The following is a 27,907-nucleotide window of genomic DNA, read 5'->3' as shown; positions in this document are numbered from 1 at the left end:
TCATTTCACTGGTTTGGTCATGGCAGGAATTTTTCTGTGGATGCCGCCCCAAGTGAAACACATGTCAACTTTAGTCGCGCCACTCGTTGCCTGAGAAAGAAAATCTTAAGAGATATAAAAAAACAAACTGAGACACGTCATCTTAGGATATCTTTGATTAGATGACCAATGAAAATACCACAAGTGAGGGAAAAATATTAGCAGCTAAAGTAAACAGAGTCTCTCCTGATCATTATCATGAGCAACAGTTTTATTTGGAGTAACATTAAGACTCAGGACAAAGTAGCAGTATGGAATAGCTGGCATAAGATTTTTAAGTGAGAGGATAATTACATGTTTTGCATCATCACTTAAATGAAACTTTGCATGTGAAAGACTCGCAGTTGCACGCTCCAGAGAAATAAGGTGTTATGTGTCCTCAGTGACAGGTAGGCCACAAACACACAATCGTGTTCTAGCAGTGCCTGAATACTTGACAATAGAAACAGAATAGAAAAGACTTGAAAGTTATGTCTTATGTGGTAACTTGGCTAGTATGTTAGATTTGTGGTCAATCCATCAAAATTTCCAAATTTAACTCACATTAGAAAGACAGTTTGTTAGCACCTAACAACATCTAATCATATTTGATCCATTTTTTAGAAAATACTAAAATACTAAAATCATAAAATCATCGAACAGGACACCTCAGACAGCTATTTAGATGCCAGTATAAATCACGACTCAGGTTAAAATTAAACTGTAACACTTCTGCTCTGTGCAGTGTTACCAGTTGATTTTCCACTTTGGTCCAGACTCCCAACCACTATTAGATTAATTGCCATGAGATTTGGTACAGACAGCCATGTTCCTGTCTGGACAAATGGTTAACTTTTCATCTGGTCACTTCTTTACTTTGTCCAGTACTTTTCATTTATAACCAAATACCGGCAAAGCTAATTACATCTTTTATGAATGTTTAACATGAGAATAAGAGCATAATTTACGGTAACACATTTTTATTGACAACCCCATGACCTCAAACTGTACACACTGAAAACAGGCAGAAAACAAGAGCAAAAACAACACACTTCTAGAAGCCATGGACAATCTGTTTATCAAAAAAAGGCTATTAGAAAGAATAGAACTATGCATAAACATACCATGGTAATAAAACAAAGCACTTTTTAGTTTTTTGCAAGCTGTGACAGAGGTTAGGTTGATAACACGACAATGCTTACTGAGAGGACATTTCATTATGTAACTTACACATGACAACTTCATGATAACTTCCACTGAATATACAGCAGACCTTAAATTGAAACACCATTTAAATGGTGTTTTAAACCACCATATAAACCATTTAAATTGAAATATTTCCCCCTTTTTCATATCAGTATATGGGTCAGTATACAAACTGCCCTACAAACAGCTACAAACTAGTGCAGCTAAAAACCACCTCACTGATCAATGAGTAAAACTCTCCTCCTGCCCAGTGAACTGCTCATGCATATACAGTATGTTCATTAACCATTTAATCACTGTAGTTTAACGACTCAGGAGTATTGGATGCCTATATGCTTTCCTGAAGCTGCTTGGATTTATACATTTTTCCAATTCTTAGCTAATAAACAGCTCAACAATCCACAGTAAGAGTTTCTTCCATCACAAGCTACATTAGAAATGAAATGAGCCCAATACAGAGTTTAGCGAGCAATTGTGACTGATAAAATCAAACTGACCTCTAAAAGAAGCTTGAATTTGAACGGCAATGTGATTCACAAGAACACTGTTGAAATCCATCAACTCATGGACCTGCATTGTGATTACTGGAGACTTATTCAACTTCAAACACAATGCTAGTCTGAACTCAAAATACAATTTGAGAATTGGCAGGCAGAGTCAGATCATTTTAATTATTTTTCTCCACAGACTTTGTAGTCTTTAATACTAAGTATGATCTATAATTTGTATTCTCTGATTTTACACCATATTAAATGGAGTGACATCACATATGAGGTGCTTTAACAAACTTGCTTTTAAATTTATGGCCCATGAGGAACATATTTTAAAATAAAAATCCAGTCATATTTCATCCTGAGAGCACTTTGATAGAGGAAATGTTGTAGAATTCTACTTGCGGCTCTGTTAGGAGGGGAAAAAACTAGATGGCCATGCATGTTAAAAGCCTATGTGCCATCAAAGCCCCTTGGGCTACAAAGGGCTCTTTTAGCAAATGGATGGCAACAGCTGCAAACTCTGGGCTGTTCTTAATGTGCATGGTGCAGATGTCTGCACTTGAGTCCCACAGTCTGAGACAGATCTGTCTGGCTCTACACTGGGTTTCTCTCATCATATCACTGTAGCTTCATTAAGCAGTGAACTCAATACCAACATCTGCCTGGCAGTTTTTTTCTCAAATTAAAGGAAAAGCTATAAAAGCTACAACAATAACCATTTTAGACCCTTGTTATATACTAAATGTATCCCTTTACTTGTGTTAGCCTCACATAAAATGATTATCAGTATACTACACCATGAGCCTCTCTGCTTTTTTAAATTATCTTTTCCGAGTGATGGAAAATGTTTTGAAAACAAAAAATGCTGTGAAGGTGGTACATTTTCTTCCACACCAGTAAGATATACTCTGTCTGAATTATACGGCCTTTCCTAATAATATTTGATTGTACTGCTTTAGTTTTTATCATCAGATTTGTCTCATGCTCAGCCATGAAAAATAGAACAAACAATGGAGCCAACCGTGGATGCAGCCAAAGAGAATCATCCTGCATTAGCACTGCATCCACCTCTGTAGCCTTTTAATTCTGAAAACTGGAACGGCAAAGAAGAGCCGAATTTAAGATGCCTGAGCATTCTCTGCGCTTTGAAGATTTGACCAAAAAGACATTTGTTCTGGGAGCAGAGCAACATCATTTAAATATTGTCGTTACAAGGTCTCTAATAGCTAAAACTAAAGAAAAGTTTAATGGCAGAACCATTTATGTCTTACACCTAAGGCTCATAGGAAGTGATAACGCTGAAAAATAAATCCAAATAAGCACCTGCATGAGACGACAGGGATACATCGCTGATCAAAGCTACTGGGAAAGAGCTGCAATTACCAAAATCAATACACAGCGATAAGAAATGTGTTGCAGACATGAACCATAGTCAATCAGATAACACTATCCAATCAGTGAACTGGGACAGAAAATTGTTGACTATTGAACTCATTTAATGCTTAAAACAAATACAAGTTACTTCACTGGGTCATCACAATTGAACAAGATTTTTTTTCGTATTTGTAACACCCTCAGAAATATACATTCACATGGCTGCATACAGACAATATCTCTCTTTTGATTTTCTTTCAATAACATTAAATCAACAAACTGTATGCATCACCCCTTTGTATGACAGTGAAGCCACTAGTGGCATATTAAAATGTACTGCAGGAGCATTTTTAGGTGGGACTTTGGAAATAAGCTATGCGTCAACTTCATCTATTCATCATCGAGTCTCTATGTTTGCAGTCAAAATAGGTATATTTTACATGAACAGGGCCCCTACACAGTTGTCCCTAAATAAATCCCGACTATAATCTCAACCTTATGTACAGTATTTACAGTGGAATGTTGAACATACTGAATACAAAAAGTAGATTAGGATGGAATGAAGTTACAGTCAGTATTACAAAATAGAAACTCATAACACCCCAACAACATGAAGACAATGTTTATATCTACCAGTATACAGAATGTCGACTCAAATCTGAAGGATTTTTCTTTCTCCAACATGTCCCAGAAGCAAGTGTGGCAGTGGTTTCATAAAGGATGCAGAAAAAAAGTGAAATGAAACTTTAATCTTGTGCTTTTTAAAAGGGGGATAGAGTTGATCTTTACTTTGGGCCAAAGTTGCATCTGTTAATAATTTAAATTTACAAATTAAATCTCTTTCACTAGATCCATGTTTCAATTGTTGTGCTTAGAAAAGTTAGATCTATGTAGGACATCTAGGACATTCCAGTATTGACTGGAAAAAGTGCTGTATCACAATTTAGCATTACACTTTAAAATGGTAATGAATACAGCTTTTAAGAGATTAATCGATTTAAAGATCAAGTACAAGATGCAATATTAGTTTTGTGCTGGAGCTCAGATGGAATAACATCCCCACTATACTAACTAAAATTCACTGCAAGTAAAGAACCATCATTTGTCTGATTTGAAGAGTTTTGTAGTCCATGTCATATTTCAATATATGTTTTATGTTATTCCACGGCATGAATAACTTAATTGATGGAGCAGCAACTGTTCAGACTTCCTCATGTTTCCTGGCTTTGATAGGCACTGAATGCAAGAATAAAAGATAACATGACACTCTATTTGATGCAAACTACGTGGAATTGACAAGTTACAACAAAGCAGTTCATCTGTATGTGAACAATAAATGAAAGGCCATAAAATTGTAATTAGCTTTTTCACTTTGAAAGTAGCAGACCCGCTACTGTCAATTTGTTTCCCCTCTCTGAAACGTTTGTTTTGCAAACCTCCTGTATCATTCTCAAACTGTAGTGGATACACTGCACAAAAACAGAAATAAGGCTGTAGGAAATGAAACTGAACTAAAAACTGAAATTCAACAGAAATGAAAATAAACAGAAATCAACAGACTTTTAATAAGAACATGATATTTCCCACTTTGTAATGTTAATTTGTGTCGAAAATACAATATAAATTGAGGCTCATGATTAACATGCTCATCTAAAAACATACAGTAGACAAGCATGAACTGTAAAACATTCACATCTCCAGCCGGCAGAGAGATCGGCTCTCAAAGAGATGTTTTTTTTTTCTTCTTTATTTATATATATTTATATACTGTTTTGTGTGTTAACTGCAATATTAGTGCTGGGTACTGTGTGCCCATAAACTCATACCTCTGTCAATACTGACAACACTGACAAAGTGTAGTCTTTTGAGCTGCAAATGAGGACAAACGCACTGGAATTTAGAAAAAATAGCAACATACGCACATCCACTCCCACATAAAAAACATGCATAAAATAAGGCTTAATATTGTATTTATATTGTTCAGAGCCAGTCAGATGTGTTGTTTATAACCACCAATTTACTCCTTTGCTTCTATTTTATCCAAATATTTCACAAAGAACTTTTTTTTTGTTTGAAGCAAATTCCATTTTGCTGAGGAGAAAAACAAGTCATTTGCTATGCTAGCATCCACTGGCACTTAACAGTGATTTAAAAAGCCAGATATACATATAATGCCTTAAGACAGGGCCATTGTATCTCTTTTGGCAGATTCAGATGCCAACCTTAAGGAAAGGACAACCATATATGCCTTTAAAATCCCCCAAAGGGAATCCCCCAGCTGTATTTTAGAAAGAAAAAAAAAAGAGAAACACATCATGAAAGCAGCAGGTGACTTATTATACTCCAGCATGGCCACCATCATATTCAATTCCCTTTACATGTTAATATGTTTTCTCTGTAGAAGTAAATAAAAGCATCACTTGACTTTTTCCTCCTATCCGTGTCCTTTGTGTCCATGGACGACTCCTCATAGCAAATGGTGTTGCTGTAAGTGGGAGGCTTTAGCCAATTCTTCGGTACACAGTCACACAATTATAAGGAGAGACAGTCATTATTAGGAAATTACAAAGTCACTTTTCTCTGACATCCATTTGATAAAAGAATGGTTAGAACCATACATAATTACGCTAACTCAACACAAAAAACACATTTCATTTTAGTGGTAAGATTGAGATCTCATGTACACAGGTCAAGTCAAGTGACAATCATGACATTTCAGAGCATTATTAAAGGTGTCTGTGGACACCGAGACTCACCAAACCTCTTTTGGACGTGATTGTGATGCACCACTGAAATGTAGAATGCTTGTGACGCAATTACAGCCCTTCTCTCCCCGGTAACTCTGATGTGCGAACTCATTTAACGGGATTGAATTTTAGAAAAAAATTGAAGACACTCGATATTTATCTGTTACTGCCATGTCCACATGGCTTAGTACGCTGACTCCCTCTCAGTAAAGAAACAAATCAAGCATATGAACACAGGGGGTCAAGAATACTAAGCATGTCTTTGGAAAACAGCATAACATATCTGCTTTTTATGCTGTAAATATGCAGAAATTAGTAATTTCATGGACTCTAACCCCTGTGAGAAACAGGAAAAATGATACAGGTGCTGTATGGCGTTTTTTTTTTCTTTCTTTCTCACAACACTTGACCACAAAAAAACCCCCACTTAGAACTCCACCTGTTACTATGTCAGACAATTAACTCTCAATTCTCTGGTCACTTAAAAATCATACAAAAATTATAAAAATAACAAAACGGCAATGGTAATGGAAAAAAGTCAAATTGTACATCCAGTGTAGGACTTTCACAAATGTGCTCAGCAAAACCTCAACCTGCAGTCTCTTTTTATACATTTAATACATTTATAACATGAAAAAATACAGAAAAAGAATATTACACCAGTATTAATCAACCAATCACCTCTCTGGCCTCGTAGGTCAGTGACAACGAGTCCATTTACATACCTTAGTTTGTATTCTTTGCCCATTCACCTGATGGAACTGATTCATTGCTGTCATGTTGAGAAGTTGATGTTGGTAGCACTTTAAATAGACATTTGATTTTCTAATTGAGATTAGTTGGATGGGGTTTGATGTGGGGGGGAGTCAGAGGGAAGGGAGTACTAGGTTGACCAAAATTGGAACAAGACTGTGAAGGGTGCAGTTTGACAAATGGGAGGGCAGGGTCGTGATGGAGGTGAAGGGTGCAGGTGCAATGGAATGCAGGTGGGGGACAAAGGGTTATTTGATTTGGTTGTTGCATGCCACTACACATACCACTCTTTCTTAGAAATGACAGAGCCATCGGTTTGAGAGATCATATCATCAGCTATCTCAGGTTCAGGGTCATACTGGAAAGCCAGAGTCCGCTCGTCATAGTCCCGGCTCTCTCCTTCATCCACAGTGAAATAGGGCCTCTTCAGGTCCTCTTGCTCGGTGTCAAAATCACGCTCGCTCGCTTCAAACCCTCCGGTGCTGCCGATCTGGGCAGTTTTCTTCTCATCGTCTGAGTCGTCTGGGTACTGCAGGTTCTTGGGGATAGGAGGGTGGGTGGGCAGGCCGCCCGCCTTACTGTACCCGTTTCCAAACACGTGTTTCTTGGTGCTGTAGTCTCCTTTGAAGGTGCGCTGGCGGCGGCGCAGGAATATGAAGAGCAGTATAGCCGCCACGCCCAACAAGGCGACTCCCCCCACAGCGCCCCCGATGGCGGCACCTGCATTGTGCTGCTCCTGCGGGATCTCATGGCCCCCAGTTGTCGGGTTGTTAGGGAATTCTGGGTAGGAAAAGACAGATGGAAGGGAGTGTGTCAGTGCTCTGGTGGGAGGAGGTGCGTTTGTGCAGGTGCAGATTTTTTTTTTTTTTAGGAAAGATGAAGTAAGGGAAACGAGGACGGAAAAGCAAAGGGGAAAGGAAGGAACCCCAGGCCCCACGACAAACCCCCCAGTCTCAAAGGAGCGCTTACCATCAGTGTGGCAAGGCTCAGTCATTAACAGTCACATGCAGTTTCATACATGGAAAAAATAACATAAACAGACGGTACACCACACTACACCATCAAAGAGTAAAATGACGCAAGAGATTAAAGTGAATGAAGTGTTGTCAGCATGCATTAACCATAATTTCTTCTCTGTTTGGAAGGTGGAGGAAAATTAAACAATTTAATCAACAAATGGAAGAATTAATTCACATAGCCTTTCAGTGAATACATTTAACTCTGTAGGTTTCTAAGTTTCATACAAGTCAAAGTAAACATATTGATGATATACTGTATAAAATAGTACAACATGATATAAAACCACCATCACGATCAGTGTAGCATTAATGAAATGAAAGAGCCCTGCCAGAGATGATTATCAGTGGCCAAGCATACACACACAAGATGCATCAGGAGAGCTGAAAAACATGATGCTCTTCAATCCAGGCAGCAGAACATACAGCAAAAGATAGAATATGCTTCTAGAGAGAAATATATATTATTTAGTAAAAACAGTGGAAAATAGAGAGAAAATTATCAAATAGGTCAAAGATGTGCTCTAATCTAGAACAGTGACAATGACTAATAGCCTGCTAGAGAAAAATAATAACTTAGATGCCATAGTCTGAAGGCTGGGTCTTTGCCTTGCAAATACAAAAAAAGATATGTTGTTTTAAATTCAAAACTGCCATGACCGTATCTGGAACTGAACTGAATCATCACATTCATTCCACCATTTTGGAGAGCCTCCTTACAGGAAGATAAACAATACTTATGACAAAAGCCCAGTTGTTGCTTACAGAAAAGTTATCATTGAAAACCATGTCCTTTATATACACATTGTCACTTAAAACCAAAACATATGTGAAGCTCATGAACACAGAGAGAGAAGAGGCTTTTATCTGAAACGTGATCAAAGACTCGAGGCGCACAGGTACTGTAGATCTTGTCTAAACTTGCAGAGCAGACGCACATTTAACTTCAATGGCAAATGCTGAATCCTCAACAGAAAGGAGGAAGAAAAAACAACAAAGAATTACACCATCTACTCAACAAATGGTGTGGGAGAAGACTGAAAAAAAAGGAGAACAAAACTGTAAGCAAGACAGAAGGGAGCTTCCTGTTAGTGCAGGGCAAACCACAGACTTGTATGTACAACATATAACAAGGCTAGATGAGATACAAAAAAGATTTTCAATGCTTTTGATACGATTTCTGTCAACTGTTGTACTGATTTATAAATGGCTGTACAACGCTTCTCTAAACTACGGACTAGACATCTGCTGCTGGTAATACACTGGCTATAAGTACCTCACACAGCCCAACTTCAAAAATCCCAAATTATCCCTTTAACACCTGTCATCAGGTGTCTTCTGGAAGAAAGTATCTGAATCTGATAATGTTAAGTGACTATAATTATTAGATAACTACTGTAATACTCAGGAAGCAAATCAATTAAATTTATTTAACAGAAACATTTGTAATGTTCTATTTTGATGTACATTCATGTCATCAAGTCATACCTTTAATGTAATTTCCATTTCCAGAGTAGGGTTTTAATTATAGTTTATATATGCATACATTAACTATGAATCTGTTACAATGTAAAGGCAGCAACTGCATCAGTATTGCCCTGAACAGAAAACGATTATATTTAATATATACAATTATGGTTAACATTGAAGGGGAAAATGTCTTTCTGAAATTGGAAACTCATTTACAAACTAACTGATCATAATTGAGCCAAAATGAAGGTTTATGTTAAACAATCCTAAAAGCTCCTCTGTGTTGCCTTGTAGCAAGTCAAATAGAGTCAAATCAGAAATCGCTGGAAAAATCACCACATCTTACAACCTCTGCCATCCTCATCATACAAAACAAAAAAGACAAATTCCCCACATAAGCAGGGAATTATTTTCTAATTATTGCCCTAAACTGTTTAATCACAACAACTGCACTCGATTAGAACTGCTTTTTAGTGGAAATGATACATTTCTGCCTAGCTTTGGTAGAAAAGGATGGTACTGGGCAAAGTGAAGAAGCTGCTGAAGCCTTCCTCTTTCCTTTCATTACAATGGCACTCTATCAGTCCAAAGGAGAGACCTCCCAAACACAGTCACTTTTCTCAGCTGCTCTTCCACTGTACCCTTTCTCCCAGGACCGACAGCAAAGCTCTCCAATTTCTAAAGCGGTGCCGGGCACAGTCTCAAATATCAGCTCAGGTTTTAATCTGACCACCTAATGGGATTATTCAGACACAGGACTTCATTACACACATGAATGAGAGAGCAAAGCCCGGTCACCCCTGCTCGAGAACACATCCTCCCACCAAGCCCAAAGAGGGGTGGAAATCCAGAGGATTGAAGAGGAGAGAGAAAAGGGAAAACATTCTCCTGTAATCCTCACCTCTACCATTCACTGCCTTCCTCTGCAAGGATCTGTCTCCTCTCTCATCAGTACCATTATTCAATCTTAATTAGGCAGCCTTTAGCCTTTCATTTCTAAGGTTTCCAACACTCAATATTTACCACTTCACAGAGAGGTGAAAAACAGAAGGCAAGACCATTATTCTATAAAGGATCAAGTAACAAATACCTCTTGACACCCGTATTTAAAGAATGTGAATGTCAACACTAATGATTGTGTTATAGTCCATACAAAGTATCGTTGATGGTTTGTATGGAAGAAGCTGTAAACGTTGAGGTATTTTTGTTACTTTTTCCCCGACACATCCACCTCTGAAGAAGGCTTGGAAGATTCAGTACTGAAAACAAGTAATGGAGTTTCTAAAGGAGTAACTAAGATGTTTTACTAGAGGGGGAATGGAAGGGGAAAGTATTGAAGTGTTTAGAAGGTTCTGCCTCTCTAATGGGGGTACTTTAGAGCAGACAAAGAAGCTCAGAAACACCAAGAAAAACACATCAGATCACTTCACTGCAGTAGAGGAACACACTGCTTTTATTTTTGGAGGAACACACTTCCTGTTGACCTCACCGCCACCCTTCTGCTCTGTATTCTTCCACAAGGTCACATCCCAACACCACCGCCCATTGGTCTTGTGCCTACATGAAGATAACAAAATGGCAATATATTTGCCGACTTTGTCTAGCCCATGTCCTCTGTGAATGTGACTATGTGAAATTAGAAAGGCTATGGTGCAAACTAATCATATTATAGAAACACTAATAATAAAACACATTTGAAATGGTTGGGGTATGTAGGGGTGTTTGACAGCATGGAGGAGGTAGGAGGCGTTCCACCAGCACGCAAACACTACCGGCAACACCTGCCAACAGACAGATAAAAAAGACCTCAAAGCAGCACAACAACAGCCCTGATACTGTTGCAGGCAACACAAGACAGAGTCCATTAACACCACTCTGGAAATATGCAGATAGAGGGGTAACCTTGAGTTGCAATGACTAAAATGTACCATTGAGATTAATAGGTGGCACGATGTGCTATGAAAGGCTATAATTCAAGTCAGAGGCATGATAGATTTATACAGGTAAAGAATAACATGAAATACTGCAGCTATTTAAACACTGCAACCACGCCATTTTGCATTGCATTAATCACACTATTTTGAACACTAACTCTGACTTGATTGAGTGGATGATTTACTACCTCCAAACACTTTAGTGACAAAATCTGTTGCCTTCACAACTCGATGAGTGTTCTCCCTCTGAGTCATTTGTGTAAAACTGAAGTGAGTCTTTAAGAGAATCAAATGGTAAACAAATGTGGCACACTCAAAAAAGCCTGACATCTTGTTGTGGAAATGATACATCAGGTCCGTGCGAGATTTGTGGCTTCAGAAAGAAAAAAAAAACATTTGGAGCAGGGTTTTGTATTTCAGTGTAAGCTACAGTACAAAATAACCAGCAGCAGCAGCAAGCAGTTCAAAGATACTGAAGGAGAGGAATGTCTGAAGCAGAAGGGGATTTAAAGTAAGAGAAACTGTATCACAACTCTGTCCTGCAGGTACGGTTTCTGGGTGTGCTCCAGTCATGTCTGCACATGAAAAAAGGAGTGAGACAGGTACAAACATTCCTTGAGTCTTAGCGCAATCACCTGGACAAGGTGTTATGATAGAGGCTAGGAAAATGAGAGAGGATTTCAAAGAGTGGTACAGGGAGTGGTGTTTTAATATGACTAAATGAGGAACAAGCTGCAGACAACAGAAGATGAAAAGAAAATAGAGGGCTACTCAGAGAGTTGGAGGAGTGGCAACAAGGAGAAAAAAAGAAGACGGAGTGAGTGCCTTTGAGAGGTTGGGGAGTGACAACGGCAAATAAAGAATGGCATAATGAGTGAGAATGGGGACAATCGGGAAAGAAGCATTAATTCAGCGATTCCAATGATCCTCATTACTCCCCTGTCTGAATTTGCCAGTGGTTGTGAAGTCATGGAAATGTAATGCTGCCACAATGAATAAAAGCTCATCACTGACAAGAATTTAACATGCTGCCCGGGGAGTCGACGGCGAGGCAAAGCTCTTCTTCACCCTATTGCACACTCCTTTCCATTATCCACTATTTCATTTTGTCAACATATTTCTTTTTTTTTTTTGCTATCACTGATTTTACAGACGCATAACCTCGCCATTTGTGTAGGTAAATGCCACTCACAGCATTAAAACCTTCAGACTAGTAATTCAAATTCAATTCGCTGTAAAAAGCCAACAGATAAGGGGAACTGGGTGTGCTGGAGGAGACAACACTGTGAAATACTGGCATCAAAACACTGGTGACATCATCTGTGGCATGTTGTGAGCATGCAGCGACTTGCAGGATGGTCCTGTCAGAGAAACAGTGACTGCTTTTTGTTTTCATCTCTCTACAGCAGAAGCAGCACGTAGTCTTTGACTTTCTTTTGGCCTCTACTACTGACAGGATTTATTACACTGACAGTCTCTGAATTACATTTATGGTGGTTTACAGTTAAAATAAAGAATAAAGTTACATCAACAATGACCATGCTAAGCTGCCAAATAAGACCAGGCAACCACATCAAATATTATGATTGAAAGTACTGGAAAATACTTCTGTTCCAAAAGATTTCAGAAAGCGTATTTTGTGCCCTTGTGGGTATAATGTGGTCACTTTTTGCTACGGGGGTTGTAATGATCATTCTTAATGCGCCTTTAACGAGCAATAAATATTTACACCGGTATCTAAACACCAGTGCTCTTTTAAAAAATCATGTTTGCTCATAAGGTACCATTATTAATGTGATCTCTACATTTCCTGCTAGCCTGCATGGGGCTGCAGTGCTAAGTGGAAGTGCTGTAAGGATGAGTTATTGGGTCAGCAGACATGCAGCAAACAAATCTGCATGTTAGTACGCATTAAGCCAGGAGAGGTCGGGGCACTGTTTGTTTACCACACCATCCTCCCCCCAGCTTCTCCTCTGTTGGTTTTTTTCTTGTTGTTTTTTTTGTCTCCTTGTTGTTATTTTGGAGCTGTGTGTGTAATGAGTGAATCACCACACAGCATCAGCAGCAGCTCTGGGGCCAGTGGTCAGACCCTGGGACAGCGTCTGACCTACTTCATCAGGCTCTCAGGGAGGCGTGACAGATCCAGCACCACACGGGTGGACAGTGAGGAGGAGGAGGAGGAGGAGGAGGAGGAGGAGGACGAAGACGACAGAGAAGCAGAGCTGGGCCGAAGGGGCTCAGCCAATCCTCCTGCTCCATCTGTCTGCCACATCCCTCTCCTCTGTACATCCTCCGGAGAGCAGAAACCGCAAGCCATGCAGAAACAAATGTTAAGATAAATCACTACGATCTCAGCTCCTCTGCCCTCACATGCTCTCCCCTGGTGACATTTCCATTTCACTCCCACAGCCGGCCTATCACTTCTTCTCCAAATAAAAAAAGACCCTTTTACACACTGAGCATCCCCCTCCTCCATTTCATGCAAAACGAGCTGCAGCCACAATGTCTTCCCCCTCAGTGCTTTCCCTGGCACAGCACAACACAGCAGAGGCTTTATGGGGCGGCCTATGGTGTGCGAGCGAGGGAGCGGCTCATGCTAATGTCTCATTTGGATAATGAGGTGTATTCTTGGCAGGATCTGAACAGCGAGCAGTCCCTCCTGTAGTGAGGACGTGGGGGCTAGAAAGTCGCTCTATCAGCCTGCAGACCCAACTCTTTCTAGGTCTGTAGTTGCCTGATTGGGAGGTTCAAGGGTGATGAGAACCTGGCAGGAGAAGCAGCTGACCAAGACAATGAAAATATGCTCCTCAACCTGCCTGACAGCATGTCTCTACTTGAAGTGAGGGTGTAATGATATACAAGATATACACATGTGGCCTTTGGATCTATGAATAATGCAGGCAGCGATGTGAGAAGGCGACAGTGCAATATGCTATAGCACACAGATTGAGACAGACTCCACCATGACAGGCGAAGACAAACAAATTTCACATTGCTGGGGGAGCCTTTGCAAAGCTGACATTATAATGTCTCTTGTCTCTGTCAGAGAAAAGGAATAGACAAATGGCTGCTTGTAGCAGCTCTGCTGTTACACGTCACTAATATATGGCATGATACTTGTTTTACTGAAGTATGTTCTTGACTTGAAAGTTTTATCACACGGTATGATCAGCGATCATGTTGTGAAAACCGATAGACCTCGCAGTGACAGAGAGCAACATGCCTGTTTCTCAGATGATAAAAATGAACCACGCCATCAACACCTGCTGTTATTTACAGTTTGCTGGCGTTAGTGGAGACCAGAGAGCAGGGACAGAAAGTTGTTTTCAATAAAAAACACAGGAGAAAGCCAGCATTTAGAGCATTTGTGCAGATTAAATTCTTTCTAAAGCCACTACGAACAGTTTTGGATTGTTTTGGGGTTTGGCAGCGCAGTGGACAACAGTTTAGGCATTTGCCACATGACCACTATGAGCTTCTCGTCACAAAGTCTCCCTTTAACTCCCATGAAATGCTATTATCACGTCCTTAATGTGATTTCTTGTTGACACTAGACAGTGAAGAATCACTCAATAAGTTTAAACCAATGGGCTATCAGTTACGGAGAGAGAGGAAGTTTAATTTGATAGGGTGGGGAGAAATGTGTGACTGTTGACATTTGTTTTCAAGGATGACCAGAGGTTAATTTCTTGGGATCTTCAAGCCATCCATGACACAGCTGTTTGGAAAAGAGAGGGAACTCCAGAGAGATTTTAGATGATGAAATGTAGACTACGAGGCCAATACCTGTCTATAACAGAATAAATGTGTAATTTGGCAACAGTAAAATGTGTTATGCCTCCAGTTCAAGTTGCAATATGTTTTTAAAACAATTATAACATCTAATGTCAGCTCAGAGTAACATCTCCTGTTCAGTAATTTAAATTTATGCTGAGAAAGCTCCCTTTGCAACTGCCAACAACCCGCTGCTGCTTTCCTGCCAACCTGGTGGCAAGCATTTGAAATCATTATATAGACATAGCTAATGTTCTCAGCAATGGCCTCATGTGCTCGCATTATGTGGAGCCAAAAAAATAAAAAGTTGGATTGGTAAATAAACAGTTAAAATAATCCACGTAGGTACTTTTCTAAGAATGTCAGCCCCTCTCAACACCACTGTGTCTCATTGTATTGTACAACTTGGAGGATAGAGAAAGTGACAAGCAATGAACACCAAGAGTTGACACAGGCTGTTACATAAAGTCATGTAAACAGCATCCTGCCCTCTCTTCCAACTCTGCCTCTGCACCACTCCCAGTCTCTGTTTGCCTTGGAGCCCATTTCTGGAATCCACTTTACCTCTTCAACTAAATTCTAAAAATCAGACCCACTGAAGCATCTCTTTCAGTCACATGGATACCTTTATTTATTTAGATTTCCATTGGATTGTCTATATTTTATTCATCTAATTTTGACCATGTGGTTAATTTTTTGCCACACCTCTTCTCTCTCAACTTAATTTTGTCCCACAGGAGCAAACTATTGCTTGTTCAGGCGAGCGTGAACAGACATCTGCACCGGTTGCCTGTGCTTCCAGAAGGATCCATCCTCACGCTTTCTTCCTAAATTGAAGAGAACGCTCTCACTCCATCCAGTTTAACCCGAGTGGTAAAGCCCGGTAGCAAAGCTGACTGCACCTCTGCTCTCCAAAGCAGCTCGGTGCCACAGCTCTAACAAAGGGAGATGAAAGTTAGCACTGCTGGGCCATAAGTGGAATCACCAAAAGGTTTATATAGTGGCTGACCCTGAGCTGATCGTATAATCATCGTCACAGCTGATCCAGCTAATGTGGCAGGACTTATGCATTTTCTTTGACTTAGTCCGGCCCCCATCTCATAACGATTAGTGCTGTTGTGTGGGAGAGTCAAGGTTAAAAAAATATCTAATCAAGTTTAAATGATTATTCAAGTGAGTAAACAAATTAATTCTGAAGTGAATGTGCTGCTTCACTGAAATAAGTTTTCCCACATCCCACCACAAAACACACCTCCTTTCTCAGGCCTGATAATGACATAATTGTAAGGCCATCCTGACAAAACGGCTATTCATCACATCTTATTATGAGCTGGAAAGAAGGTTAAGATGACAGCATTGATTTGTTTCAAGCACAAAAACAGTGTTTGATGGTGGAAAAGCTGATTATCTTAATGAAAGATTTTGCTCTCTTTGGTTGGGGAGGATCCTTGAGGTTTAACCACATTATTCGTCCCCTCTTCCCGTGGCTTTCTCAGCGTCAGTGTTTGACTGTCATTCCTATTAGATGGTTAAAACCTTCTGAGAATGAATTATGAAAAATAACTTTCATTGTGAGGCTGTTTAATTGGCTCTATTTTTTTTAACATGGCCTCTGATGCCTGTTAGTAATTTGCTGATTGATCAGATCTGACGACTTGTCAACTTTTCCTCAGGAGATTTCTGAACTGAATGTGAATGAAAGAGGTATTTGCTAAGAAGAGGCCCATTCCATAAAGCTCATCTCTCTTGTCATAGATCCTCTCCTCTCCCCTCCCTATCCTCTTTTTCCCTCAGACTTCTTCTTTCACCTCTTTTTTTTTTGAGAGCACTGATTAAAACAGGAGAGTGGTTCATTAGATTCTGACAAGCAACACCATATCTGCAAAACACATGTCCTTGGAGAAAGCCGTCTTAGCCCATGTGACTTACGGTAGTCGATGCCATCTCCACAGCAAACACTATCCGCAAACTAATTGAAACAAGGTGCTCTGTGGCCCCCGCTATCTGCCGAGGTGACAGTTATGCTGTTCCCCACAAATCCGTCCATGAAAACTGAGGAGCTTGATTAAAATGCGCCTTCTTTAAGTGCTCCATCAGTGTTGTTTCCCAGTGTGAGAAAATAGCTTTTCTGTGATACAAACAAGTTGTCTTGGATATTTCATCTTCCTGACATTGGAAGAAGGGTCGTATCAGTGGCAGGTGTATATTGCTGTGACAATATAAAAATCAACTTCAAAATGAAAAGTGCTACTGCCAAATCCATGCATAATGCAGCTAGTAGTAGTACATTTGGATAAATCTAGGTGACAGTACTATGTACAATGGTGGTATGAAGAGCTTGATATATGTGTTACAGCTCTGACACTTTACAGCAGGCTAAAAAAGGCCAGCTTATTGACAAGAAACACAGGCTCTACAGAGTGCCTCTAAATCCAAAACCATTAAAAGGTGCCCTTGATCAAGGAAAATAAATTATTATTTCATGTTTAGCACTAGTCTAGAAATTTTCAGCACTGGTAGCTCTGTGAGCTGTTGAACAAATGTACTCGGGCTATCAGGTTGGTCACCTTCCTTTTCTGCAAATAACACTTAGCTAGCACTACTGAGCCCCAATGCTGCAGCCTTGAACACAGGCCAGCAGTGGGCTCTCTCACCTGCCATATCTCAGCCAGGCCTGTCTGAGGCTGTTGAGAAGCACAAAGATGCTCTTTGAAGTTAATGAAGCATCAGCATACTTCTTTACCACAGCCACCGGGTCATTATGCACAGCCAATGTCAAGGCTGCAAAGAGCACTTCAAAGAATTAAAAAGAAATGTTGTGCCTACCCTCAAGTTAACCTCTAACAGTTTATATTCATGTCATCATAACTGATGTTAAGTCTACCACAAGCTGATCTACATTCACAGAAACGTCTTCTAAACAGAAAAATTTCTTTTACACATATCCTTGAAGCTAAATGGTGTTCAGTGGTAGTGCAGGAGATTATGCTGACAAGTTCACATTAAGACAGGAATAGGCTAGCATTTCACAACATCAGCAAATAGCACATAAGCACAAGCACTGTATGATCCCACTGTAACATATCCATGTTGCACCTGTATGAGACAAGGGCAGGACATCTCTGTCCCTGTCTGTACATGCTGCTGCGCTCCTCTCTGCAACTTTAAGCACCAAACCATACAAATGTTTGACAGACAAACTATCGCTGTTTGTGAGCTGTTCATAAATTTCACTGGGCGCCATGTTGGAGCTGAGACTCTGAAATGTGCTTTAGGAGGAGAGGCTGGCTCTTCTCCCTTTAACTTGTCACTGTTACTATGGGAACTGGCAACATGCTTTTAAGGCTTGTATGGGACCCTTTGGGAAAGAAATTCAAGACTTTTGCCATTTAACAATATAGAACACTTGCAGCTAGCATCTCGCCAGCTTATTAGCAAGTAAAGTTTATTTAAATAGCACCATTCACAGATACCAGTCACACAGTGCTTTTGAAACAAAGAAAAACTGATAAAAAAAATGCAGGAGGAACAGACATATGACACAAGTTTAAACATTAAATACCATATGCTACCTAAATGCCTGTTTTTAGCTACTTTTAAGAGTCCACAGCATTCAAAGACCCCTGGCTTATTCAGAATATGTGTTGGCATGACGCTACTTTTGTAAAATGGAGTTCTTTCAGCTGAAAGTAAAGTGACAATCAAGTTGTCAAGAAGAAAATGTGAAAACACTTTAATGCCTAATCACAGTTCTCTGATATGATATGTAATAACTAAGTGTATTAATTACTGTGAACCGTGTGTGAGTGTTTTCACAGCTTCAAAATCAATCACTACATTTCCTCTGACCTGCTGCTGAACAATCTGCAAATCTTTACAAGGCTCTAAATGTTACAAAAAACAAAAACGCTTGGTATCATATTTTGGATACGGACAAATTGAAACTGAATGCACTCAAATTATGTACCCACACATTGTTCACCACACTCACTCAATAAAATTATACGGACAAATGATGAGAATAAACAGAAAGACTACAGGGACAATGGCAATGTGGTTTGTTAATTTAAGCAATCAATGAAAAAGCAGAAATAGAAAATGACTTTGGTGCCTTTGTTTTTTCTTTCCAAAAGGATACAGTTCTTTATGGCAAACAGTACAATCTCTTTGGAACACAATTACTCAATACAAGCTGTTGCAGGGTGATTTCCTGACGGTAGATTACTTCCTCACTTTCCTGTTTGATAAGTAAGGACTGTTCACGCTCCTTTGAGATATCTATTATCACACTACTAACCCCCCTACTTTGACGGGTAACTTCTCACAATGCAGGTAATGACATCACGTCCTACAAAGCTGCTTTGTATTAGCCTTCCCCCTACCTTTGGAGAATAACACACTGAAAGACAGGACACAGAAACAAAAGTATGCAATGATACTGTAAGGCACAGCTGTTCACTTCACACCGAGCACAGCGTTCCCAGAGACACAGCATGAGTCAACATGCAAAGCAATGCAAGTTAGAACACCCCAGCTTCCCAGAAATCAAGCAGGACAAAGAGTAAAGGGAAAAAGTCTTTCCAGTCCGACCAGAGCAAAACTGTGACAGTCTCCCAATACCACACACACAGCTGGCACCAATAGAAGAAGAGTCCCACATTTATAGTACATATAGCAAAGTCAGATCTGGTATATATTGTTGCAAGGGATTTGAGTGCAAAATATTGTCTCCTATGGATAAGAACCCAGAGGAACCACAATGCGTGTGTGCCAACAATTATTTGGAAGGCAAGGGAACTGAATCAGTTTTGTTCAGCATTTTGTTTTCCCCAGAAGACAGAAGAGACGAAAGAATGAACGCAGAGCTCAACTACAAAAGAGGCACGGGCTGTTCGGAGAAATATGAGCGTGATGCGAGCAAACTATGATCAATACAGTACCTTCACCTCAAACCCCCATATTCCTTGATGTTATTTTAGGCACCTATAATAGATTTGCTTTATATCGCTCCCACACATGCGCCGGGATGCGTAAGAGGGCATGATGGAAGGGGGCGGCTGTTGTGTTCTCACAGTGTCTGTGTAGCTCTGACACACAAGCACAGAGTCTTTTTACCCCATCTCACCTGCCACACAGTACAGCAGGGAGCCACAAAGCCTCTGGCAGGTGGGAACTGCACTGAAAACATGCAGGTAATCTGCTACAATCAGCTGGTCTGCACGTGTGCATGGATATTGCGCATGGATTATGTGTTTCTTTTAGGGGGGACGGGGGTCTGATGGTTTCTCAACATTTTAGCGAGGTACTGTATTGATGCAAGCCATGCCAAGGTTATTGAAGAAGCAGAAAAGAGAAACGACTGCGTTTATCAACCTACCTGTGATGTTGACGTCCACGGTGCCAGTGCGAGTCCCGATACCGTTGGTAGCGTCACAGACGTACGTACCGGCCAGGTCGTAGGTCACCGGCCCCTTAAAGAACAGGGTGTTGTTCTTGATCTCCACATTACTGGGCAGGGAGCCATTCAAGCTGTGGTGAGAGAGAGAGAGAGACAATAATAGAGACACCATAAAAAGGCAGAATTACACCAGACCACAGTAGGTAGGGAAAAAATCCCTCTCCCAGGAGCGACAAAGCAATTCAAAGCGCATGAAAAATACAGTCTCTAGTGCCAAACAAACGCGGATGTGTGTGTCGAGGTGAGATAAATACCAGGAATATTTGACAGTGCTATATTTCAGCCATCATCCATCAAGTCCAAACAAAATTATGAGGACAGGGAATCCCAGCAGGTCCAAACAGGTAAGACTTAGTTGACGCCTGAGGACACACAGCTTTTTTGGCATGTAGAATACAAAACAGACAGTGGTGGTAGGAGGGTGGGGTGGTGAGGGGGGCTTTTTTCCTTAACTACAGCACAGCTCACATGGCTGAACTCAAAACTCAGGGGAGCTGTCAAGAGAGGCAGCTGATCAAGCGATAAATGCAGAATGTACCAAATGCTGAGCTGTCAATGAGAACTGGAGCCCGTCTCTCCTGCCTGAGGTGTTTGTCTTCATGGTTCACTATCTCTAACTCGTTCAGACTCGCTCATGCCCTTTGATCAGGTCAGCACACTTTGAGGTCACCGATCATGAGCACACCGACCATCCATTCTATTATCTGGACCCTTTTTATGGAGCCTGAAGGCTGAAAAGGGTATCAAATTCTGTGACAATTAGCCATTTCCTGTTGCCTTCCCCTCGATCAGCTTCATCAGCTGCTCTGAATGGACCTAGCTTAAGTGGAGCTACAAACATGGTCTCAGCTCTGACTGTGGTGAATTGCTGGGTATTGGCGGTAGTTTTGGTTTCTTTAAACAATGAGGATGCTGCAAAGACTTCCCCCCTTCACTCTCTGTCATAGAGAGACACTTTGAGATCTGCTGTTGTGCCATAATGTAATGCTCCATTTATTACAGTGAGAGAAAAACAAAACGACATTACAGAGAGGCAACAAAATTAGGTCTTGTGCAAACAATGGCCACACATCAAGCACTTGAGCTGCACTAAACAGATTTTGAACAAGGCTCTTCAATGATGTGGGGAAAGACACAGTGAGAAGCTATTTGTTAATTAATCTATCATAAAATGTCAATTACAAACAGCGGATTTGCATTTTATAGAGCAGACTTACAGGACCAGTCTGAATAAAAAGCACTGTATTTTTTTCAAAACCACAAAGTACCCACAGTTCAGATCAAAAGTAATAAAAGAGCTACGGTCAAGTTGTTTTTCATATGCCGATTTGGAGACACGTTCACAATGGAGCTGCAAACAACCCTCAATACAGTATGTCACGATTCAATAATCAGTTACCTTGTGCGCCTCTATCAAATGCTGAGTTCTGCAAAGCTCAATTGATTTGCTACAGAAATGAAAGGCTAGCAAACTGCGATTCACCACAGATTCTGCTGCGACCAGAGATGTCTGCATTTGTATGTGACATCTGAACGTGTGTGTGTGTGTGTGGAGCCTGAGGGGTAGCAAAATGAAAGGGTAACAAACAGCTTGAGAGTGATACAGACTCTTTGGTGACTGGCTGGCCTACCCTTGTGCATGCATGTATGTGATGTGTGTGTACAGATGTGGGTGTGCGGAGGGTTGGGGGGGGGGGGGGGGGGGGGACTCAAAGACACTAATTATAAAATCGCCATCTTGATTACACAGGAAACTGTGTGATTTTGTGGAGGCAGCTTTAAACTAAAAACACACTGTACATGCTAAAACACCAGAACCTAAAATATGATTGCTATTTATAATCAGGTCTAAAAATATGGAAATTCACATTTGCAACAAGAAACTCATTAGAAGAGATTTTAATATTCATTAAATTTAGAAATTAAGACTGCTCTCTGGACTTCACACTAACAAATGAGTAGCATTAATGGACGGTGTCTTCAATCAAACATCCCTTTGTTTCGTTGGCCTGAAAGTGTTCTTTCATACATGTTTAATGTTGGGTTTTATTCTTGTTTTTTTCTAATTTCTTATGTTAAATAAAAGGGGCATCGGCCTGTTTAGCCTTTGTGGAGGCAGAACTGACTGTACTAACTATATCCTGCAGTAATTATACTTAAGCATCAAGTAATCTGGGAGTTTTATCTGCAGCTATTGAACCAGCAGTCCCCACATTTTCACAAAAGAGATAAGTAAGCCAGCTAATTGGAGTGGAGTTTGAGGTAATCACACTGCAATGTGCAGTAATAACAATAATACTGTTTTTTTTATTTATAGAATCCGATATCTTTGAGTAACTGAAAATGCATTGGGGAGGGAGATGATGCGTGTGCTTGAAAATTGCTTTTTAGGAAAAGAAAAAAAGTCTGTCCTCTCAGCACACAAGTAATTGAGTTACATGTGATAATAAACAACTCTTCAGCCCTCCCTTACCTCGCTTACTATTATTTTGCCCACTGAAAATCACAGCATGCACTTAAAACAGACTCAACAAATGAGCATGGCAAGTTAAGAATGCCCTACAAACAAACATTTCAAAAACAAACAATAAAGTTCAAATAGTGTGTGTTGCTTTTTTGTTGAGTTTCTGCTTTTTCAGTGCAGCTCCCTATTAACCCATTTTGAGAATTAGCTGTGGCACTGGGCCCTGAGAAAAAAAAAAAAAATCAAAGATGCTCGAATTCTTTCTTCAAGAATTGTATAAATGCCAAGGCTCTCTGCACACTTCACACAATGCAGGGAAACAAATATAACGTGAAAAGTGGATAGAGATGGTACAAACTAAAGAGTTGTTTTTATTATAGCTGCCACAATAAGCCAAATTAATTAGAAAAAAACGATAATACGAAAGATCTCACTGAATAACATAAATACTATATACAACTGATTGTCTCTGGAAATAATGTGGATCTGTATCAAACACATAAGTGTGACGCAATCATGCCGGCCTGTTCCGGATCCTTCCGTCACAGCCTTGTGCTGACCTCCACAGTGGAGCCCAAGGGAACCTTCACAACAGATTTGGCATCTCATTTTCAGTGCAGCAATGGCCGTCCCCTCCTATCTGTCAACACAGTGCCCTCGTCTTTCTACATCACATCTCTTCACCCTCCTCCTCTTCTTTCCCTATCTCCATAAATCTCCCCTTGCCTCTGATAATAAAAAAACCCCAAACAGGTCAAGTCTTCTCTATCTCGTCGTCTTTTTTTGCTGCTGTGTGTATATCAGTGTTTCTGCCCGGAGAGCTAAATCTATGCATAAGGGAAAGAAAGGAAAAATGATCCCCTATGCCTCATTAAAATCCAACCGTAGCCCATACAGTAGATACAATGAGGGTACAATAGTCTATTAATCCACATCCACTCAAGTCCAGAGACATATTTCTCAACCCAGCCTTCACCCAGCAATTACAGGACAAATTGCTACATTTATCTCTCAATTTTACTGCATTATGCTTTCATTTAGAACCGTAATATGCTCAGAAAAGTTGCTTTATATTCAACGAGTGGTACTGACTTTTTGTTTTGTTTTGCATCTGAAATCTTCGAAATCTCTAAAACACTTCAAACAATGTAAATTACAAAAAACAACTGTGCACTCTAGGTGTTCTCCTCCATGTTATACTGTTTATATTTAAACTACAAAATTTCCGCATGACCAACATTCATGCCATTACTCAAAGCAGATCAAACCCAGGTTTATTTAGCGATTCTCAGAGGCCTTGAAAACATGTTCAAGTATTTGCAATGATAGTCTCTGAGGCAGAAACACTGATGTCAGCCATGTGGTATGCTGGCCTAATCCACAGCTCGTACTACAGCTGTCAGTTTCAGCTCTCTTCTCTGTGTATCAGCGACAAACCGCTGCCTTCTGTGCCCTCCCGAGAACACAACTGCACTAACAATGATGCTTTCTTACCCCTCTACCTGAATGCTGGTCCTCAAACTTCAAAGCAAAACCACATAAGCAAAGCAAACCGTGTTCTGTTTGCATTTATCTCCCAGTATCTGTGACCATCAGGCAGATAGGGCTGTGTTGCTGCTGTAATAGGCCCATTGTGCTCTGGGTGTGGGTCCAACTCTTGTCTTTATCACATGGTTTTATAAACAAACAAATGGATGGTGTGTTTTTATCTTTGAATACTATATGCATATATAGTATAATCCAACAAATGTTGGAAAAGAGTTGATTCCATTGGACTAGGCCATTCTATAAAATTGCCTTCCTGTGTCCTCCACAAAAACACTTTTTTTTTCAGTCAGAAACCTGAGAGAAAAAACGTGAGAGAAACAACACGTAGCCCTGCTGTCTTGTCTTCTCAGCCTTAAGGGCTTTTGTTAGGGTTTAGTCAGACTCACAGTTTCCACTGGTAGATCGTGACAGGGGGGTTAGCATCAGCCCTGCAGGTCAGCTGAACATTCTGACGGTTCAGGTACCAGTTTCCATCAAAGCCCTCGATCTTCACCTCAGGTTCATCTGCAAGGAAGGTATGCCGAAGTCAGTTCATCCCTCCACAACATAATCCAAAAACACCGCTGTATCATTGTACCTGTGTTGAAGCAACTTCAATTTCTCCATATGTTTAACAGTATTAGCTATGATAATGTGTTTTGCATTATGATGGTTAGGGTTACATACTGTTTAAAGGGGAAAAAGTAGAGCATAATAGTTTAACAAACCTGTAAGACAGTAGAATGAAATGTAATTTTTTTAAAAGCAGTTAACTCCTTCCTACATTAATTAATTAACGAGGCTGTTTCAGTATTGTTTTTAAACATTTTAATTTTTGTTATTTAAAAGAAATTCTGAAAATGATATTTTTTAAAATAACATTTCCTTAGTAAGAGTCTAGTGCATAGTCTGCTCTCTTGACTTGTACAACTAGAAAGGTCCTAGTTTACTGTAAACTATTATTGGTTTATTCTTGCAGCAGGAAACAACAACTTTTGGGTGCATGAAAACATGAAATCCAGGTGAAAATAAGTCCAAACCAACCTGCTCATTGTAAAAAATTGTAAAAATCAGAGCATTAATATGGGAGAGTCTTACACTGCACATTCAGCACCACGCTGTCTGTGATCTTTTCACTTTGGTACGTCACAATACACGTAAGCTTCTGTCTGTGGGTCTCGCGGCTCGGTATCACCACATAGTTGCTCCGTACAGTCACTGTCCCATTTTGGTTGCGAGTCTCCTGGAAAGTGGCTTCGCCTTTCAACCTGGTGTCCCATTTGATCACACTTGGTGGCTTCCCATTGGCTGACACACAAGTGGCAACAGTCATCTTGCGTTTCTGAGCCCTGGCCACAATCGTGGGCGTTGTCAAAGTCATACGTGTCATGGGCCGAGCTGTAGAGACGAAAGGATAAAGCAATCAAATGAATGAAATGTAATTAAAGTTCATTAAACAAAAATCTTGAGTTTTTTCTTTCAGTCTCTCTCCATCTCATTTGTCTAATTTTGTCTACTTCACCTACAATCAGCTTTTAAGTAAATTAAACTAAGGGGATGAGAGATGAAAACAGTGTTGTAACTCAAATCAAAGGCAAAGTTTTGCTTCTTTCCCTCCTCAAAGCTAAAAACAGTTGTCAAAGCTTGCACAGATGTAGAACCCACTTGCCTACCCAAATGCAGTCATCCAATTTGAATCCATTGTGAGTTACCAATTAGCAATCTACTCTTAGTACATCAAAAGGCAGGCTTGAGCTTGAGCGAATGCACAACTGAAAGAGATAGGCCATGAAGAGGCCTCTTTGAACGCTGCCAGTTGGTTATCTGCACACAGGTTCCTAATGTTCAGTGAGCCGCAGAAGCCTAAAAAGACCTGGGAGGCTCAGTGACACAAAATGGGGACTCAGAGCTGACAAGAAGCTCTGGCAACAGGGACTACTTAAGGCAAGTGCTTTTTCTTTTACTGGGACTTAATGGAAAGCACACCAACACTTAATTTCTAATTAGATCTCTAATCAAAGTCAGCGCACAACCTTTTCAAAGCTGCCTCTTTCCAAGATAAACGACATCTCAGGCATTCCTCTTTTTTTCACAAGACGCGATTATTCAAGCCAAATTACACACTCTGAAGTGGCCTTATTGATTTCGGTCTCACCTGCCATTTTTATTGACTGCTCTCTCCAGCAGTTTCCTATTTTATCAAAGCCATATGGGCCAATCTGGGATTGGTGCTAAACAACATGTCACAACAATCATCATGAATCATGAATTTGTCAAAATTATTTTCACTTGCTGAATATGAACACTCAATGTCAAGGCCCTTAATGGATTGAGAGCCTTGTAAATTCAACCATGGTGTGATGGTTGATGGCGCTGTTCACCGATCTCTGCCTGGGAGTTTTAACTACAAACAATGTGGTAGGAAAGTATCTGGTTTGAGGTGTTCCAGAGGAACTCAACCTACTTTACAACAAAGCCTGTAGCAATATAACATTGAAGAGCAGAGCTGTAAAAGTGTTTTCTTTTAGCTAAAATGGAAAATTGTCAGAAGTCAGTTTGACCCTATGTTATCTGATTCTGAAAAATGTTCTTTTTCTGCCTAAAGTCAAAGAGACAAGTTTTACATCCCTCTAACTATTCATTAGGCCAGTCATGACATGTTTGAGGAAATTACTCCTTAACTGATGTTAACTGTTTTCTTTCCCCCATTTCCTTATCTCAAAAACGTACTGACACATACTTGAGTCACCGCAATGTAGATGCATTTTCTGATTTCACATTGAAATCCTATTTCTTTCTGTCCAGTGAAAACCAATCTCCAAATTTGGTCATTTTGAATTTTTCAAACAAGTATTAATATATAGATGGAGAAAATTCTCCTTCTTGTCAAGCTAAATAAACAATTTAAAACCCCATTTGATTATGGAAAAAAATTTATTGTCACAAAGCTGAAAACAGAGTGCTGCGATGTTTTTTTAGCTCATTAATAGCAAGTTTTGCAGATACACCCTTTTTACAGGGAAGCAACATTTTGGGAATATAAATGTCATCAATTAAATTTTCTGAAAATGCTGATGCAACTTGGAAAGGGTTAAGCCTTTAAAGCTTTACATCTGTACAGGGAGCTGTTATTTTCAGTAAAATACAACGTTTGTCAGTTTTACCTTAAAAATTATAGATGCTGTGGATTCAAATCATTATTTTTCTAGAAGCTCTTACCAAATACAGTCAGGTTGACCATGTTCTCCCGGTTGCCTGCAGGAAATGTAGTATACTCGCAGATGTAAGCAGCTTCATCAGACAGCTGCAGGTTGGAGAACATGATGGTGGTGTCCTCCAGCGAGGGTGTACGATGACGAACCGCTGCCTGCTTGAAGCTGACCCGCTCTTTGAAGGGTGAGAGAACAGACACACCGAGTGCTGGGTTGGCAATGGCCACATTCTGTTTGGTGCCGTTGAGGAGCTTCTGCCAGGTGACTTGAGAGATCTTGACTGGCGGGTTACTGTTGATGAAAATGCAGCGCAGCTCCACTTGTGAACCCACAAAGCCAGACTTACTGGGGTCCATCTGTACCATCTGTCCGTTGCCAGCTAGAAGTAACAGACACAGAAAAAGAGGAAAAAAAACATTTAATTACAATTAACAAGTGTCCAAGGCCAAGCAAAGCACTC

General features: G+C 40.2%; 1 protein-coding gene across 5 annotated transcripts in view; it reads right to left on the bottom strand.

The window, feature by feature from the left end:
• Window positions 1–27,907, bottom strand: part of nectin1b (nectin cell adhesion molecule 1b) — a 146,689-nt gene that overhangs the window by 67,359 nt on the left and 51,423 nt on the right. For 4 of the 5 annotated variants that reach the window (XM_038692321.1, XM_038692322.1, XM_038692324.1 and 1 more), the window contains exons 2-5: window positions 27,455–27,826; window positions 25,334–25,633; window positions 24,643–24,760; window positions 20,164–20,315 (exon numbers count right to left, since the gene is read on the bottom strand). In XM_038692321.1, the coding sequence (XP_038548249.1) occupies window positions 20,164–20,315; window positions 24,643–24,760; window positions 25,334–25,633; window positions 27,455–27,826 (942 nt within the window). Of the gene's footprint in view, window positions 1–981; window positions 7,373–20,163; window positions 20,316–24,642; window positions 24,761–25,333; window positions 25,634–27,454; window positions 27,827–27,907 lie in introns of those variants that run through there. The other variant, XM_038692323.1, reaches the window with a different exon arrangement.

Source organism: Micropterus salmoides, unplaced genomic scaffold (genome assembly GCF_014851395.1).
Source record: "Micropterus salmoides isolate LMB-PRFRI ecotype aquatic unplaced genomic scaffold, ASM1485139v1 Ms_hic_scaffold_3, whole genome shotgun sequence".
Taxonomy (NCBI): domain Eukaryota; kingdom Metazoa; phylum Chordata; class Actinopteri; order Centrarchiformes; family Centrarchidae; genus Micropterus; species Micropterus salmoides.
Note: the sequence above shows the minus strand (reverse complement) of the source record. Positions and strands in the feature narration are given on the sequence as shown.